The 15,497-nt window shown below is 43.2% G+C and overlaps 4 protein-coding genes across 4 annotated transcripts; all 4 read left to right on the top strand.

Annotated features, from left to right (window-relative positions):
* Positions 1-547: 547 nt before the first annotated feature.
* Positions 548-5,050, top strand: EAF02_004777 (uncharacterized protein; the record flags this gene model as incomplete). Its single annotated transcript, XM_038900825.1, has 10 exons — positions 548-1,666; positions 1,835-2,466; positions 2,808-3,437; positions 3,488-3,888; positions 3,936-4,004; positions 4,053-4,105; positions 4,163-4,420; positions 4,472-4,682; positions 4,774-4,855; positions 4,945-5,050. 10 exons carry the CDS (start codon positions 548-550, stop codon positions 5,048-5,050), a joined length of 3,561 nt encoding a protein of 1,186 aa, XP_038759337.1.
* Positions 5,051-5,994: 944 nt separating this feature from the next.
* On the top strand, positions 5,995-6,783 carry EAF02_004776 (uncharacterized protein; the record flags this gene model as incomplete). Its single annotated transcript, XM_038900824.1, has 1 exon — positions 5,995-6,783. The coding sequence occupies one exon, from the start codon at positions 5,995-5,997 to the stop codon at positions 6,781-6,783; it is 789 nt and encodes a 262-aa protein (XP_038759336.1).
* Positions 6,784-8,759: 1,976 nt separating this feature from the next.
* EAF02_004775 (uncharacterized protein) lies at positions 8,760-10,509 on the top strand (the record flags this gene model as incomplete). The annotated part of the gene is made up of 4 exons (XM_038900823.1): positions 8,760-9,197; positions 9,255-9,478; positions 9,536-10,064; positions 10,126-10,509. 4 exons carry the CDS (start codon positions 8,760-8,762, stop codon positions 10,507-10,509), a joined length of 1,575 nt encoding a protein of 524 aa, XP_038759335.1.
* A 2,245-nt stretch (positions 10,510-12,754) lies between these two features.
* Positions 12,755-15,134, top strand: EAF02_004774 (uncharacterized protein; the record flags this gene model as incomplete). Its single annotated transcript, XM_038900822.1, has 3 exons — positions 12,755-12,932; positions 12,992-13,193; positions 13,274-15,134. The coding sequence occupies 3 exons, from the start codon at positions 12,755-12,757 to the stop codon at positions 15,132-15,134; spliced, it is 2,241 nt and encodes a 746-aa protein (XP_038759334.1).
* Positions 15,135-15,497: the final 363 nt, after the last annotated feature.

Below are 15,497 nucleotides of genomic sequence, written 5' to 3'. Positions count from 1 at the left end.
ATCAGGAAAGCACCCTTGTGAAGTTATTAGTCATCAATGCTAGAACCACCGGTGAACTGCTTGAGTGACCGTAGTTTGTCTTAGTCAGCGATGTTGGAATTGAGAACAATTGAGAATTGAGCGATAACGGTTGGTTTGAAATTCAAGTGGCAAATGATTGGTTGGTATGATTCGATAAGAGGTTCATGAACAGGCGGGCTACTTGAGAAAAAAGAAAACAGGACCTGAATTCGTACCTACCTGGTAGGCAGATTGTTTTTAATTGCCCAATGTGGATATTCCTCTTATTGGAGTTATCCGATAATGAAGCTTTTAACTTTCCTTCATACCGCCCAAAGACGGAAGATCGAAATGAATCCCAAGTCTCCATATTATTTCTACCTAGTGGAGACATTAAAGGTGGAAATTTTATAAATATAAACTCTCCTATTCCTTGGAACTACCGGCACTCTTTGTTTTGCCCATATTCTCAATTGAGTCGGGAAATGCATCTGAATAGTCTCATTTGCGTCATAGTTTCTCGTTATTCTCCGTTCCATCAGCCACAATGGCTTCCACCAGAGACAGTGAAGATAACAATCAATCATCCCCTCCATCATCCCCTCCTCCTCCTCATATAATCTTCTCTACTCCATCCTTCGCTCCCAGGTTTGGTCGAAGAGAGTCAATTACAGCAGCAGATGATGGATCACACATTCGTCGAAGGCTTCACAAGCCTGTCGTGAATATTAAATCGCATACTAATGATAGACACATTCGAGTACAAGAACCAGAGGGAAGTCAAGCAAAATCGCCAGCTGCCAGTATATATATGGGATCATATACTCCACGACGATCAAGATCTCTGGCTGGTTCAAGACCTGGTTCTATCAAAAGTCCTCCAACATCAAATCCAGCTTCTCCCAGAAGCAGTTTCAGTTTCAGTCATAGTCACATGAGTCACCTGTCGGATCTTTTACAAGATTATAATTTAGATCTCGAAACATATGGCGTTGAAGAATTGAGAGATGGATTTTTCGATGCTGCCTTCTTTAAGCCACCGAAAATAAGTCATGAAGAACTCATGAAAGATGCAGAATTCACATTACCAGCGGGGTTCAAGAAACATCATCCATTGTCATTAAAGCGTTTCTTCCCAAGACAATGGCATGGAATCAAGGAAACTTCCAAACAATTGGTGACTACACGAGCTGGTATCAAGCTCATCAAATCGTTCCTACCTTTCTTTATTTCTTATATTTTGTGTCTGGTTCCCGTTATCAGAAATTGGCTCGGTCGTTACAATTACATCATGGTCATATCGACAATTATCAACCATTCAGGTCGAAGTGTTGGCGCTCAGATTGATGGAGCGATACTAACGATTGTTGGAACTGCGGGAGGATTAGGGTGGGGGGCTTTTGCGCTGTGGCTATCAGATTCTACGGCTGTGGCCAGAAGAGGATATGGAGGAATTCTGGCCGCTTTCCTTCTTGTTTTCATGGGCATGATCGCGGCACTCCGTTCGTATTACATAAGATTGTACCAACTGGTACTATGTGCTGGGATGGCGGTTCTATATACCTGTCTTGCCGATACCTCTGAGACTATTGCTTGGAGGGTGCTATTTGAATATGGTATACCATGGTTACTTGGCCAAGCTATTGCCCTCATAGTGTGCTGTGTTGTAAGTAAAGATCCTTTTCAGAATTATCCCGGGAAAATTGTTTGTCGGTGAGACTGTTGTTATTTGGCTCTGCGAGTCTTGCACATGTTGGAACTTGGCAAAAACTTGCATCTTCGGGATTCAATTAACCCTTTGCCTCCCATATCAGACACCGCTGACATCATCTAGGTAGTTCCTGATGCTGGCGCGAGATCATTGGCTGTGAGCTTACACAATGCCTTTGAAATTATGCAAAAAGGACTCCAACTCCCTCAATCAGAGCCAGTCGCTGTCCATAGACAGCTGGCATTTACTTTCGTCAACCTTTCACAGGCGTACAGAGATTTGGTTCTTGATATATCTGTTACCCGCTTCAAGCCCTCAGATGTTGAGATATTGCGAAATTTAATGCAAGCAGTCATAAGATCTTTCTTGTCTCTCCGAATGGGATCCCATTTATTCGATGATTCCGAAAAGGAAGAAGATTCCGACATAGCTCTATCCCCAGATGCATCAGCACTCAGTATTCGACGGTTTCATTCTGCTTCAGTGATTAATATTGATGGCCCACGACTTCCAAAGCTACAGAGGTCAGATATTGAGGACCGAGCAGTGGAGTTAGTGGCCAGCAAACTTGCAGAACCTACATCAAATTTATTGTCGTGTTTGAAGATGGCTTTACAAAGATGCGATGCTGTGTTAATGGACATGTCTGGACATAGAGTATTTCTCGGTCCTCCTAAGGATGTTTCTTCTGACATTGTGGGTGCGATCACGAGTATCAGAAAAGCCAAGATCAAATATGACGAAGAAGAAGAGCAGTATGTATTAGTCTCCTTGTTTGTTTGTTTTTCTTTTTTTCTTTTAGTCTCCGTGATTCTGTGCTGTTCACATCAGCTTATTGGTTTTCTGGATCTTTGATAGCCCAGATGACATTCTGATGGAATATGATTTCTGCATCTGTTTGGTACATGCTATCCGCTCAATATATAGAGTTTGTTTGGAACTCTCATCCAGGCTGCATATAATTTCTATTTGAATTATTGAATGACCTGGTGGAACATTGGCTATCGGCTATGTTCGGAAGTTCGCCGCTCTCCAAAAATTGAAAAATGTGGGAACAAATTGTACCGTCCATTGATACTGACTTGAACAATCATAGGCTTCTCCAGAACCCAAATTTGCCTCCAACATATTCTGACCATCCTGAAGTTGTCGAAATATTCTTATTTGTCCATCCTATCAGACAAGCTGCAAATACAGCTGAAGCTCTTCTCGTTAAAGTGAACGAAATGCAGCAGAGACGCCCTGGTTGGCGAATTTACCTGCCATCTTATCCATTCGGCAAAGCTCTCCAACGTACAAATGGACAAGTTCGACACGACAGAGGTGGTGTAACAGCAGGTTTCTTTTTCCGAAGTCAAAGAGAACTCGCCAAGACAATGAAAGGAATGGCAAATGTTTATAAACCTGCTCCACGGAAAGAAAGGGCCACAGAGGGGGAAGAAAATTATGACAATCTTGAGCCTACTGATACTAGAGGGGCATATGCCGAAGAAGAAGAAATAGCCATGGACAAGAATTCACAAGCTTCCAGACAGAAGAGGTTAAGATACAGAACTTGGAAAGTCCTTCATCGTTTACAAGGCTTCGAGACTAGATTTGCGTTCAAAGTTGCGATAGTAACTTCTCTCTTATCTGTGCCAGCATGGTTAAGTCAGAGTAGGATTTGGTGGAACAAATATGAAAGTTGGTGGGCAGTTATAATGGTCTGGATAATGATGCATCCAAGGTGAGTACAAAATCGTCGATTTGGATATGACTTGAACTAATTTCTGACAGAGTTGGTGGAAATCTCCAAGATTTAATAACCCGAGCTTTTTGTGCTATACTTGGCGCTGTATGGGGTGGTATAGCTTATGGTGCTGACAATGGAAATCCATACGTCATGGCTGTATTTGCAGCCATATTCATGATACCTATGATGTATCGATTCACGCAAAGTCCCCATCCTCGATCTGGAATTGTAGGTTGCATATCATTTGTAGTTGTTTCACTGGGTGCATATACAGCTCCGAATGATATCCCCGTTGTTACTGTGGCCTGGACTCGAGGAGTTGCTTTTCTGGTTGGTACCGTATCTGCTGTTATTGTTAATTGGTTTCTATGGCCATTTGTCGCAAGGCATGAATTGAGGAAGGCGTTGTCGTCGATGCTCATCTATTCGAGTATCATTTACAGAGGTAAGTTTTATCCTGAGGATTACTGCATCATTTATTAATCAATGCAGGTGTTGTGGCAAAATACGTATATTATGAAGACGGAGAAGAGCCAGGTGTGAAAGATGTGCAACAATCCGGTACGTATTTTTGCCCATAACCTCTAAACAAAACTAATGCTCTTCAAGAAATGCTGGAAGGTCGCCTGAGAGAAGGGTTCGTTAGGATACGACAACTATTGGTATGTTTCAAAGTTCACATTTGGTTTTCTAATTGTAAACATGCTGACGCTTTGCAGGCTCTTACTCGTCATGAAATCCGACTTCGCGGCCCTTTTAATCCACTTCCTTATTCGGCATTAATAGATGCCTGCGAACGGTTTTTCGAGTATCTTGTCTCTGTACGACAGTCCTCACTCTTTTTCCAACCACACTATCTTTCCGAGAACGAGCAGGCATCTGAATCGCTACTCGCCTTTCGACGTGATGCCGTCGCCTGTATCCTCATGAACTTGTATGTTCTCGCTGGGGCATTGCGAGGTGATAGGAAGGTCCCTGTGAGTTTCATTGCCTGACAAGTTAAATGTCTGACACTAATTAAAAAACAGCGATATCTTCCATCCGCAGCATCCGCCCGAAAACGTTTGTTAGACCATATGGCTCTACTGGAATCCATGAATGTTCCTACGACATCTAGTAGTATGTCCGTTAAGTCGAAACGAAGTAAAAGGAAAAGCAAGAGTAAGAAAAACAATGATACAAGTGAGACGGCAAATAACTTGCCCGGAGGGAAAAAATGGTCTCAGATCTATAGTTACAGTACGTACTTTATACTTCCGACACTAAGGCTCTTCAAAATTTGAGCGCATTTGTCTACCCTCCCCAGACGTAATTTAACACGAACTTCTAGGCTACAGTCAGTCCCTTACAGGATGTGTAACACAATTAGAACAGCTATGCAGATACACCAAGGAAATCGTTGGTGAGCAAGGGTATGTGTCATTGTTACCTCTTTCTTCTCTGTTTATATCCTTCATCTTTACACTGAACTATTAAACGTTACTAATCAAAACCGCAACAGTTTTGATCCCATTCTTGAAGACGAATACGAAGATCTCACTCGCGACCGCGTGAGTGCTCACGGATTTCTTGATGGTCAAATTACACCACGAACCACTAGAGGTTGAAACCCCGAGGATATAATGTACAACAGTGGAACTAGTCTTTATACAAAATTGATTAATAGGACCGCTGGCGCAACGGTAGCGCGTTCGACTCCAGATCGAAAGGTTATCCGTTCAAATCGGGTGTGGTTCAATACCTACTCCCTTAATTGATTTATCTTTTTGCTTTCCTTTATACCTTTGTTTGTCCTATATATGATTACTTGGATCTTCCACGAATTGGTTTTGGTGTGCGGTATGCGGTGTATAATGATGCATTTTTGTACAATATGTACTTATGGTACGGCGGTTTCAAAGGAGTTTGTGTTCGATAGACTTATGGCTCCAATCTTTGCTTTTACCCCATACAATTAATTTCACTCTTTTGGCGATATGTACAAAATGCTGATATGTTCCATCTGCTCTTTTTTGCACTGCAACAGCTTCACTGAGTTCGATAGTTTGTATCCATCTCGGAAACACTCTACCGACACTCAGAGAAATTTTATCACCCCACCTTTGCCACGTTGCCTATCCTTGTCAGAATTGTGGAATACGAACAAGGGTTGAGATTTCTTAAGGCGGGACGGCAAGGGATAATCCACATGGGTATGTACCTCAATGGGTATATCTCCTAAACGGCTCTGAAGTGGGACTGAATAGTGAATCTCGAGTGATGAGATCCGCTTTCCCAATCTCGTTAAAGAATACGCATAGAAGAGACGCAAGAGAAGAATATCGAAGCTTATGAATGAATGCATGAGTGTGACTTCTCGATCGATATCTCATACTTGAATTCGAGATCTTCATTCACAAACCATTATAGTTATTTTACAGAAGATCATTAGCTACCTAGAAAGAAGAAGATCATTTTCCCCGACCTATATTCATTCTTCCCTCCCCCTCGCTACCCCTCATCAAAACTCAAACTCAAACCCAGAACCACACATCCTCCATCCCCACCAACCATGGCCAACTCAAGCCACCAATACGACACCATCCAAGGCCCCTACGATTACATCCGCACCGCCTCCATCGCCCTCATCGAGCGCGAAAATGTGCATACCGCCATCACACCCTACATCCAGGAAGCACGCATCCTCGAGCTCGCATGCGGCACCGGGTTCTACACCTATCCCTTCGTATCCTGGGGCGCCCAGTCTGTTCTCGGCGTGGACATCAGCGCCGTCATGATCGACTCTGCGCCGCGTCTCGGAAACGCCGTCTCCTTCATCCAGGGCGATTGTTCCGTTCCGACGAAGTATCAAGATGGACCCTTCGATATCGTGTTTGCGGCGTGGCTTTTGAATTACGCGAGTGATCGCAAGGCATTGGTGGATATGTTTCGCAACATTGCGGGGAATTTGAAGGAAGGGGGGAGGTTTGTATCGGTTACTGTGCCGCCGACTTCTGATCCGATGGCGTCGGTGAATGCGGAGGCGAGCGCGAGACCGATGAGTCAGGGTGGAAGCGGGTATTTGGTGTATAGCCATATTCGAGATGTGGAGGAGGGGATTTATTTTCGGGTGCATGGGGATACGCCGGTGGGGGATTTGGATTTTGAGTGTTATCATTTGAAAAGGGAGGTTTATGAGGAGTGTGCGCGAGAGGCGGGGTTGAAGGGGAAGTTGGAGTGGGGGGTTACGGAGGTGCCGGAGAAGTGGTTGAGAGGGGAAGGGGAGGGAGGAGCTAGTTTGAAGGAGTTGGAGAGTTATCGGGAGATTCCTAATTATGGGATTTTGGTTATTGAGAAGTAGTAATTTGAATGAATTGGGTACAGAGAATTTGCTCAAGTGTTGACTTTGTGTGTGGTTGAAGTGAAGTCGTCATATCGAAGGAGTAATACATGTTCCATGTATGAAACATAGTACTGTGTATACGTCGTGGCGTGGCCCTGTACTCTGATTAATGAACCACATACGAAATCTGACTTCTCTCAGCATTGCCATTATGTCTTGTAACAGCACCAGCCTGTCTACCATTCATCTTCACAGTCTCATCCCCCAATTCTTCTTCTTCAGCATTCGTAAAGATACTCACCTCCTGTATTATCCACACTCCCCACGTAATGAAGCCAATTCACCATCCTAATCTCCTGCATCTTGAATTATGATCTCTGCCTCGACGAGGAATTCCGCGTAGAAGAACCTAATCTCACAGTTTGAGCTGTAGGGAGCCTTAGATGTGGAACGCTGGCCGCGAGAATTAAGGTAGAGATTTCGCCAACATACCAACTGAGGTAGGTGATAGAGTTCTTGTGGAATCGCAATTGTTATGAATCAAAGACTGCGTAGACAATCTGGATAGGTTGGAGAGGTATAAGAATAGCATCGTAGGAAATATGAAATGGTCAATACCATGTCGATAATATATCCCCAAGCTACACAAACAAGTATTCGAGAGCTCCTTACATAAATTGAAGATGAGTAAATAAATATCAGTTCCTAGAAACCATTGCTGAACTAGAAATTTGAGACGAGCAGTAGTGTTGAGATCCCTTGGCTGCAGTCGTCACAAGAAAGCGAATCAGCATCTAGTAGAGAAAATATCACGCCATGTCAGCTAACTGTAACAAAAAGTGTCTGTAGTTACAAACACAACTAGCCTTTCCTATTGATGAGTCTGGGAAAAGAACGTGGAATCTTAGAGGCGGTGATTGCGCGAACAGACGAAGTAAGACACACAAAATTGAGACACATGATGTAATCATCTCAATCAAAGATTCGAGATTTACCGAGGAGATTCGAAGGTCTGCTGTTCCCTCTTTTAAGAGACTTGTGTGCTAAATCATTTAGCAAGCGCTGTTATGGATTAGGAGCTGTGCAATATTAGGGAGATACCTCGACCGAGAAGATATTTTGAGGAACTAACTCTTGTTTTTACATTGCGCCCTGTACAATTCAAATAATTGGACAAATTTTACCCTGCAAGCTACACTAGTAGAGAGGAAGTCGAGGTGAAATGTCAACGGAAAAACTACTCCTGGTATCAGACAAATACCAGTCTCCTTGATATTTTCATCACTTGTATCAAGCCTCGGTGTCTTTGATCATTGCTATTTAGCTCAATGTTCGAAATGGAGCTGTCAAACAGCGTGATCTTTAATTCCGCAAAGTCACGTCTGTGCTTTAGCAGTAGGATTAAAGAATTAGAAATACATCTCCTCACCGTGTGATGGGGTAGAAATTAGCCTGCGAGCTCGCCTGTCGAGGACCTCTCGACTAGATAGGTCAACCGCAATAAAAATTAATACTTCGTAGAATGGCAAATCCACTTTTTAGATTGTAGCAAGATTTTATACGCGTTGAAATCAGATGTCACTTATTTCTTTGCCACCACGTGTATGGGGTCTGGCCCAGAGAACCCTGCCAAACCCCTGGAAATACGATGGATCGGCCCCATAAGACGCACCACGGCTAAATGTCAAATCTCTTCAAGCGATGTGCCCACTCGCGAACTATCGCATGTATTGTCTAATCGGGATACCATATTTTGTCCATACCCCATTTATGCAATGCATGCTCTACACTACACACTCAATTAACGTGGGAGGCGGCCAAAAATGCAAACCTTTTAGGTGCGGTCGCCGAACTGGCGGAGTATCGACGAAAGGAAATAAGCTCAATTCCAGTGGCATGGTAGATGTTTATCCTGCAGGCATTTCCACCCTTCAATTGTCAAACTTTTTTCCTCTTCGTTGTTTGTCGACTTTGAGCCTTGAGAAATCTTCACAATGGAGGCTGCTACAGAGCATGATATCGAGAAGGGTGTACAAGTCCATACCGCCGCCGACAACTCCACAGACCGCGATGGCAAATCCACCATCGATGCTGAGAATGACAGTTCTCGACTTTCTGGTTCCGAGCGAGGCTTGAGCTACTGGAGCGTCAAATTGGAGAAAATCTGGGGAGTGGAAGCCCGTGGTATCACCCGTGTGGCTGACAACGAGAAACATGTGCCGCGTCCGCTTCACGACTATTTCCACATGTTCTCGCTATGGTTCAGTATCAATTTGCAAGCCATGAACATTATTGTTGGGCTGCTCGGACCCTTGGTTTACGGACTCGGCTGGGTAGATTGTATTTGCATTGTCATTTTTGCGAATGCGCTCGCCTCGACATCCATCGCGTACATGGCAACCTATGGACCAGAAAGTGGCAATAGAACTCAGGTATGCCTCTTCGATTTTATTTTGTTTGAGTAGATGCTAATTTTTGCGCTTTGATAGATTATTGGACGTTATTTCATGGGTTATTGGCCCTCGAAAATTGCATGTTGCTGCAATGTTGTTCAGCAAGTAGGCTTCGGTACTATTGGGTGTATCATCACTGGACAGATGATTACAGCCGTCAACGGAGGGAGCTTGAGTCTGGCTGTTGGATGTGTCATTGCCGCAATCTGCATCGGTTTAGTCGCTACTTTCGGTATCGAATACTTGAACAAAATCGAGAGGTAAACATATCCACCATTCTTAGAAGATTGATGTTCAGATTGCTCACAAACAAATAGATTTGGATACATTCCACAAGCAGTTGTTATGTTCGTACTTATCGGTTGCACTGGTGGAGATTTCGATACCCACGCAGTCTCCGTTGGTGATTCCGGAACCATTAACGCTAACCGTTGTTCGTTCTTCGCCTTGATATTCGCTAGTATCATTGGATTCACCGCCATCAGTGCCGACTTTTACGTCTACTACCCCAAAGATTATCCTAAATGGATGACATTTGCATCCACGTGGACTGGCATCTGGACCTCTGTAATTTTTGCCAACATTGTTGGAGTGGGTATCGCTACTGGAGTTCCAAACATTCCAGCCTGGAGCGACGCCTATGACATCTCGTCTGGTGCGCTTCTCTATGAGTGCTATGGCAGACTCGGAGGATTCGGCGGCTTCTGCGTCGTTGTTCTTGCCCTTGGTTCCATCACCAATAATGCACCATGTAGTTACAGTGCGGCATTGACCATTCAGGTACTCGGACGCTGGGCAAACAAGATCCCTCGTTGGTTCTGGTGTGTTCTCATCACAGCAGTTGAGGTAAGCTCATTCTACACCATCCTATTTTCATCTGTTCATAATACTAACACCAGTACAACAGCTCGTCCTTTCCGTCTGTGGTCGCAACAAGCTTTACACTGTCTTTGAGAATTTCCTCCCTATGATGGCATATTGGATTTGCCCCTGGATCACCATCAGTGTCGAAGAATATTTCATCTTCCACAAACTACAAGGCAAATCGTTCGACTGGTCCATTTATAACGACAGAACCAAGCTACCAATCGGATATGCAGCCCTCTTATCATTCCTGATTGGATTTGCTGGCGCGATCGTAGGCATGTATCAAATCTGGTACACTGGCCCTATTGCTTTGATGATTGGGGGTGAATATGGTGGTGACATTGGAGATTGGCTCGGTATCGGCTTCGCGGCCATTGTGTTCCCACCATTGAGATATCTCGAGTTGAAGAAGTTTGGAAGGTAGAGGCTGCTTGTGTATATGATCTCAACACACACACCCACCAGCTTTGTATATATTTGTGGTGTTAATGATAATTATAATAGTTATACTAGCAAATTAGTATTTTTGATGTGAATTCCTTGATTGAGTAGTGGATCGGATGGTGTAATCGATGCTTGATGCAAGCTGTCTCCATCATCTTGCAGCACTATCGCCATGCGCCCTATTCAAAGCTAGTAATACCATGAGGATTCTGTAAGCGTGAGGAGAAGGGTGTTTTTGTACGTGTGTAGCATGTTCAATCGGAAAGTGCTTTAAGAGCATGTGTTGATGTTTCACACCACGGAAAAATCGAAAAATATTTGTGTTTCGAATCTAAACTCTCAAGTTGTAATTCTTGTTTGCCACATCCTAATCCACTCCAGTGAATGAGTGGTATTTCGGAGAAGATGTGCATATCCGAAATAGATGACTCCTGTATTCTGCAAAAATAAAAATAAAATGGCAAAAGAGAATTTCGACGTCGGCATGATTCGAACATGCGCCCCCGAAAGGAATTGATTTCTAGTCAATCACGTTAACCACTCCGTCACGACGCCAGTATATCAGTTTTTGATGCAAGAGAGTAGTTTATTTAAATATCTATTTTCCAGTAAAGACTGTGGTGAGATCTTGTATCAATCCTAGCAGTTTTGAAGAGATTTGGTTGGATACCAGCTGAGATATATGGATCGACGTCCTCCCGTGTATTATCCGAAGTCCCGATCATCCGCCTGCTCCATAAGAGTACACCGTTTGAGCCTGTACATCATATTCATATCCATAGTAGAACAACGATGGACGACTATTTACTGCTGTAAGACATTATCGTGGTTGGGACACTTTTGAACTATTCTTTATACCAAAACTTGAAGAGCCCTCAACGATAGAAAATCGCCAATAAGTCCGTCCGCTTAGTATTCAGGTAGGCTCGTAGGTATCTAAAAAGTTTCAAAAATGTTGTGGCGGTTCGGGCGCCACGAGTTTAGGGACGGAAAACCAGGGTCCACATGGATGTCAACAATACTTGAAAATCTTCATGCAGATTCACTTGATAGCGCATCTCACGTTCTACAAAGCATGCTGGAATCTGTCTCGTCTCACCTGAAGATGTCAAGATTGCATTACAACATAAATAACATTCATTAATGAGTACCTAGGTAGTTTTAAGTCTCGGTAATGGAAAAGGGGTCAAGAAGGAATCATCTTGGACTGAAGTTTGGAGGGCACGGAGGGCTGAACTGGATAACAAAGTACCTACACAATACTATCTACGAAGTATGTACCTAGATAGAGGTAGTCACAACATTATCATCAACATTAAATTCGCGCATTAACCGTTGCACTACTTTACGTGTCACTCTTGAACATAATCATCAGGATGCAGGCTGCATCTGTCTAACGGTCATAAACATCCACGATATCGTCATTTTAGCGGAAAAGGGTTGTCGCGTGAGTTAATGTGCTGATTTAAGCTTTCATATTTCTCCTCTTCTCGATCAGCTCTGATCTACTGAAAGGGATTTATCTTAGAAGAGCCTTTAGCACAGGGTGATCCAAACCAAAAGTGACTCGAGACTCATCCACGTGTACTGATGATTGGTTGGGTAAATCGTTTGGAAGGGTAACTATAACTACCTACTGCCAATTGACTCTTTGATGAGTGAGATGAGTGAGACATGAGAAAATACACCTTGAGAGTTACTGGGCAGTGGGCAGTGGACAGTCATAACTGTCAAAAGTTAGTATGGACGGAGGATTACGAGTGAGTGAGTATATGAATCAAGGAAACTTTTTCATTCCTTCGACTGTAGAGTGCTGGGAAACTTCGTAAAGCCAACAAACATACAAAGATTCATCATACTGGAAAAACGACACAACTCATCACAAGTTCACGGTTCATTATCGTCGTGACTCAAGAGAAAATTAAATATCTCATCTCTCTGCTCTCTAAGAAGAAACCAAGCTTCTGAATCGCACAGGCACCCGCCATTCGGTCGCGAATCTTTCCACGAGGGGGGGAGCAACCAACAATCAATTTACTCTATTTTAATCATAAAAAGACAGGGAAACGGAGTCAGTCATTAATCACAACTCATCTTTTTTTTTCCTTGGGAAGAATTTGGAATCCTTTTCCCTAACTCTCTATATACTACCTATACATGAGAATGATTTCCTTTTCCTAAGATATACCTACTCTTTTCTTCTTTTCCAGTTTGATTTTGAAAATATGCGTTCACACGCAATATGCATAGCAGCTTGTCTGCTTCAATTTTCTCCTGCTGCCGTTGCCAAACCCCTCGGTACCACCCAATCGAGCCTGCAAGTGCCATTGGAGGACCTGGATACTACACACCATCAGCATGTTGCCTCCAAACGTCTGCATGGTAGATTCTTGCACATTACAGGTGGGGTTAAATCATTATTTCGCCATTCAATGTTCCTGTACGATGCTCATTTATTATAGATTTACATCAAGATCCTCACTACAAAGTATTCTCTTCCACCGACGAAGATGATGCCTGCCATAGAGGCAAAGGAACTGCTGGAACATATGGCGCAGAGACCTCGGATTGCGATACACCTCCTACCCTTATAGATGCGACTTTTAAATGGATAAAGGAAAATGTGAGGGATAACGTGGATTTTGTTGTATGGACAGGGGACAGGTTGGTTCTGCTTGAATGAACAGCCAATCGTAGCAATGACGATTTGGCTTTGTGCGAGGAGAGATGCTGATTCAAAATAGTGCACGACATGATAGCGACGAAAAGATTCCTAGAGTTCAAGATGAGGTCCTCGATACGAATAGAAAGATCGCGGATAAATTCCTAGAGACGTTTGGCGATGGGCACGATTTATCGATTCCGGTTATATCAACATTTGGCAACAACGATATCCTTCCACATAACATTTTACTTTCGGGTCCGAATAAATGGTTGAAGACGTATACAGATATATGGGATAAATTCATACCAGAAGAACAGAGACACGGGTTTGAACGGGGAGGATGGTATTATGTCGAGGTTATTCCTAAGAAATTGGCCGTCTTCAGTCTTAATACTCTATACTTTTTTAGCCACAATGCCGCTGTGGATGGTTGCGCATTGCGCTCAGAACCCGGATACGAACATATGGAATGGCTTCGAATTCAACTACAATTTATGCGCGACCGCGGGATGAAAGTTATCCTCACTGGGCATGTACCACCTGCTCGAACAGACAGCAAATCACTTTGGGACGAAACTTGTTGGCAAAAATATACCTTGTGGCTCCAACAGTATCGGGATATTATTATCGGAGGTTTATTTGGGCACATGAACATTGATCATTTCATGATACACGACACTAAAGATATTGATCTCTTATTATTTGAGGGCAAATCTGTTGCGCCTCCTCGCGCGCTAATGGAAGATGAGTTTACAATTTCATCTGCTGGAGATTACTTGGGCGATCTTCGAGAAGATTGGTCTGGATTACCTAATCCAAAACACCTACCGATTGTCATGGACACTGACGAGGAAGAACTGGACTACTCAGAACCAAACAAAGATCCCAAGAAAAATAAAAAGAGTAAGAAAGACAAGAAGAGAGACAAAAAGAAGAAAGAGCTCAAGAAGTTTGGAGGCCCATGGGGTGAAAGATTTGTGGTAACACACGTTGGACCGAGTATTGTGCCCAATTATTTTCCTACTCTTCGGATCATCGAGTACAATATCACAGGGTTGGACGATGTGCCGAGGTGGTCCAATTCAGTTGTGAATAATGTCGAGCAAATTGATTGGCTTGATCAAGAAGAAGAAGATCTATTCAACGTCGATGCCGGTGAAGATTCGAATTACGCAGACAATCGCGATGTTTCTACCGAGAAAAAGAAGAAGCACCAGAAAGACAAGAAGAAGTTCAAAAACCCGACGCCGTCCAACCCAGGATTCATAATTCCGTCCCCTCCTTCAAAAGATGCGCCTCCGGGACCGGCATATTCTCCTCAAAGTCTAACGTTACTTGGGTATACTCAATATTTTGCTAATTTGACCTACATCAACAATCTTGAATTGAAATCAGAGGGTTCTAACGATGAGATTGACGTGGACAAATGGCGTAAGGGTAAACATGGCGGAAAGGTTCCAAAGGACGATGACCCAAACCCACACGCCTTTCATTATCAAGTCGAGTATGACACTTTCACGGATCCAATTTATAAGTTGAAAGATATGACAGTCAAAAACTATCTCAAGCTGGCTCATAGGATTGGCAAGTATAAGCCACAAAAGGGGGATCGTGTTAAGGATGGAGAGATTCTGGAAGAATCAAATGTCTACAAAGATGATGAGGGCAGTGAGAACGATGACAAGAAACAAATTTCTATCTCGGAGAACGAAACCATTGAAGATACCGAGGATCATGATATCGATGCAGAAAAGAAGAAGAAAAAGAAGCACCATCGCAAAGAGAAGAATAGAGTTTGGCTCAGCTTCGTTCAGCGTGCTTTTGTCGGTACAATAGATGAGGACGATATCAAATCCTTTGATGATGGGTTGGAGGAGCATGTTCAAGAACCGCTGGTTCCTGTTCCAGAAAATGGAGAAGGGCATAGTTTGGAATTGTAATGTTCTTTTAGCGTACATGGATTGGAGTTGCATCAGATTGGGTTGGAGTTTGGTTGTTTTACTTGTTTTGCATTTATACCATTACGATGGAAACGAAACATGCATTTGGAGTTCGGTATTTTGTATGGATTATTACACCTCAAATGAGGTTATGCTATGCATTATGGAGCGGTGCGTAAGAATATGATATGACACCGTGGAGTTCTGGTTTTATGGTTCAGATGAATGTATGGATGATGGTATTGCAGTAGCATGGATATTCTTCATCCAAGTCTTTCTCTTACAATACCTAAATAGTTTTCATACGAAAGCCCGAATTGAGGCAAGATTCTACGATCGTACGATTTTCTTCAAGCTTCTTTG

Source organism: Botrytis sinoallii (genome assembly GCF_014898435.1).
Source record: "Botrytis sinoallii strain Bc 23 chromosome Unknown BSIN_007, whole genome shotgun sequence".
NCBI lineage: Eukaryota > Fungi > Ascomycota > Leotiomycetes > Helotiales > Sclerotiniaceae > Botrytis > Botrytis sinoallii.
Note: the sequence above shows the minus strand (reverse complement) of the source record. Positions and strands in the feature narration are given on the sequence as shown.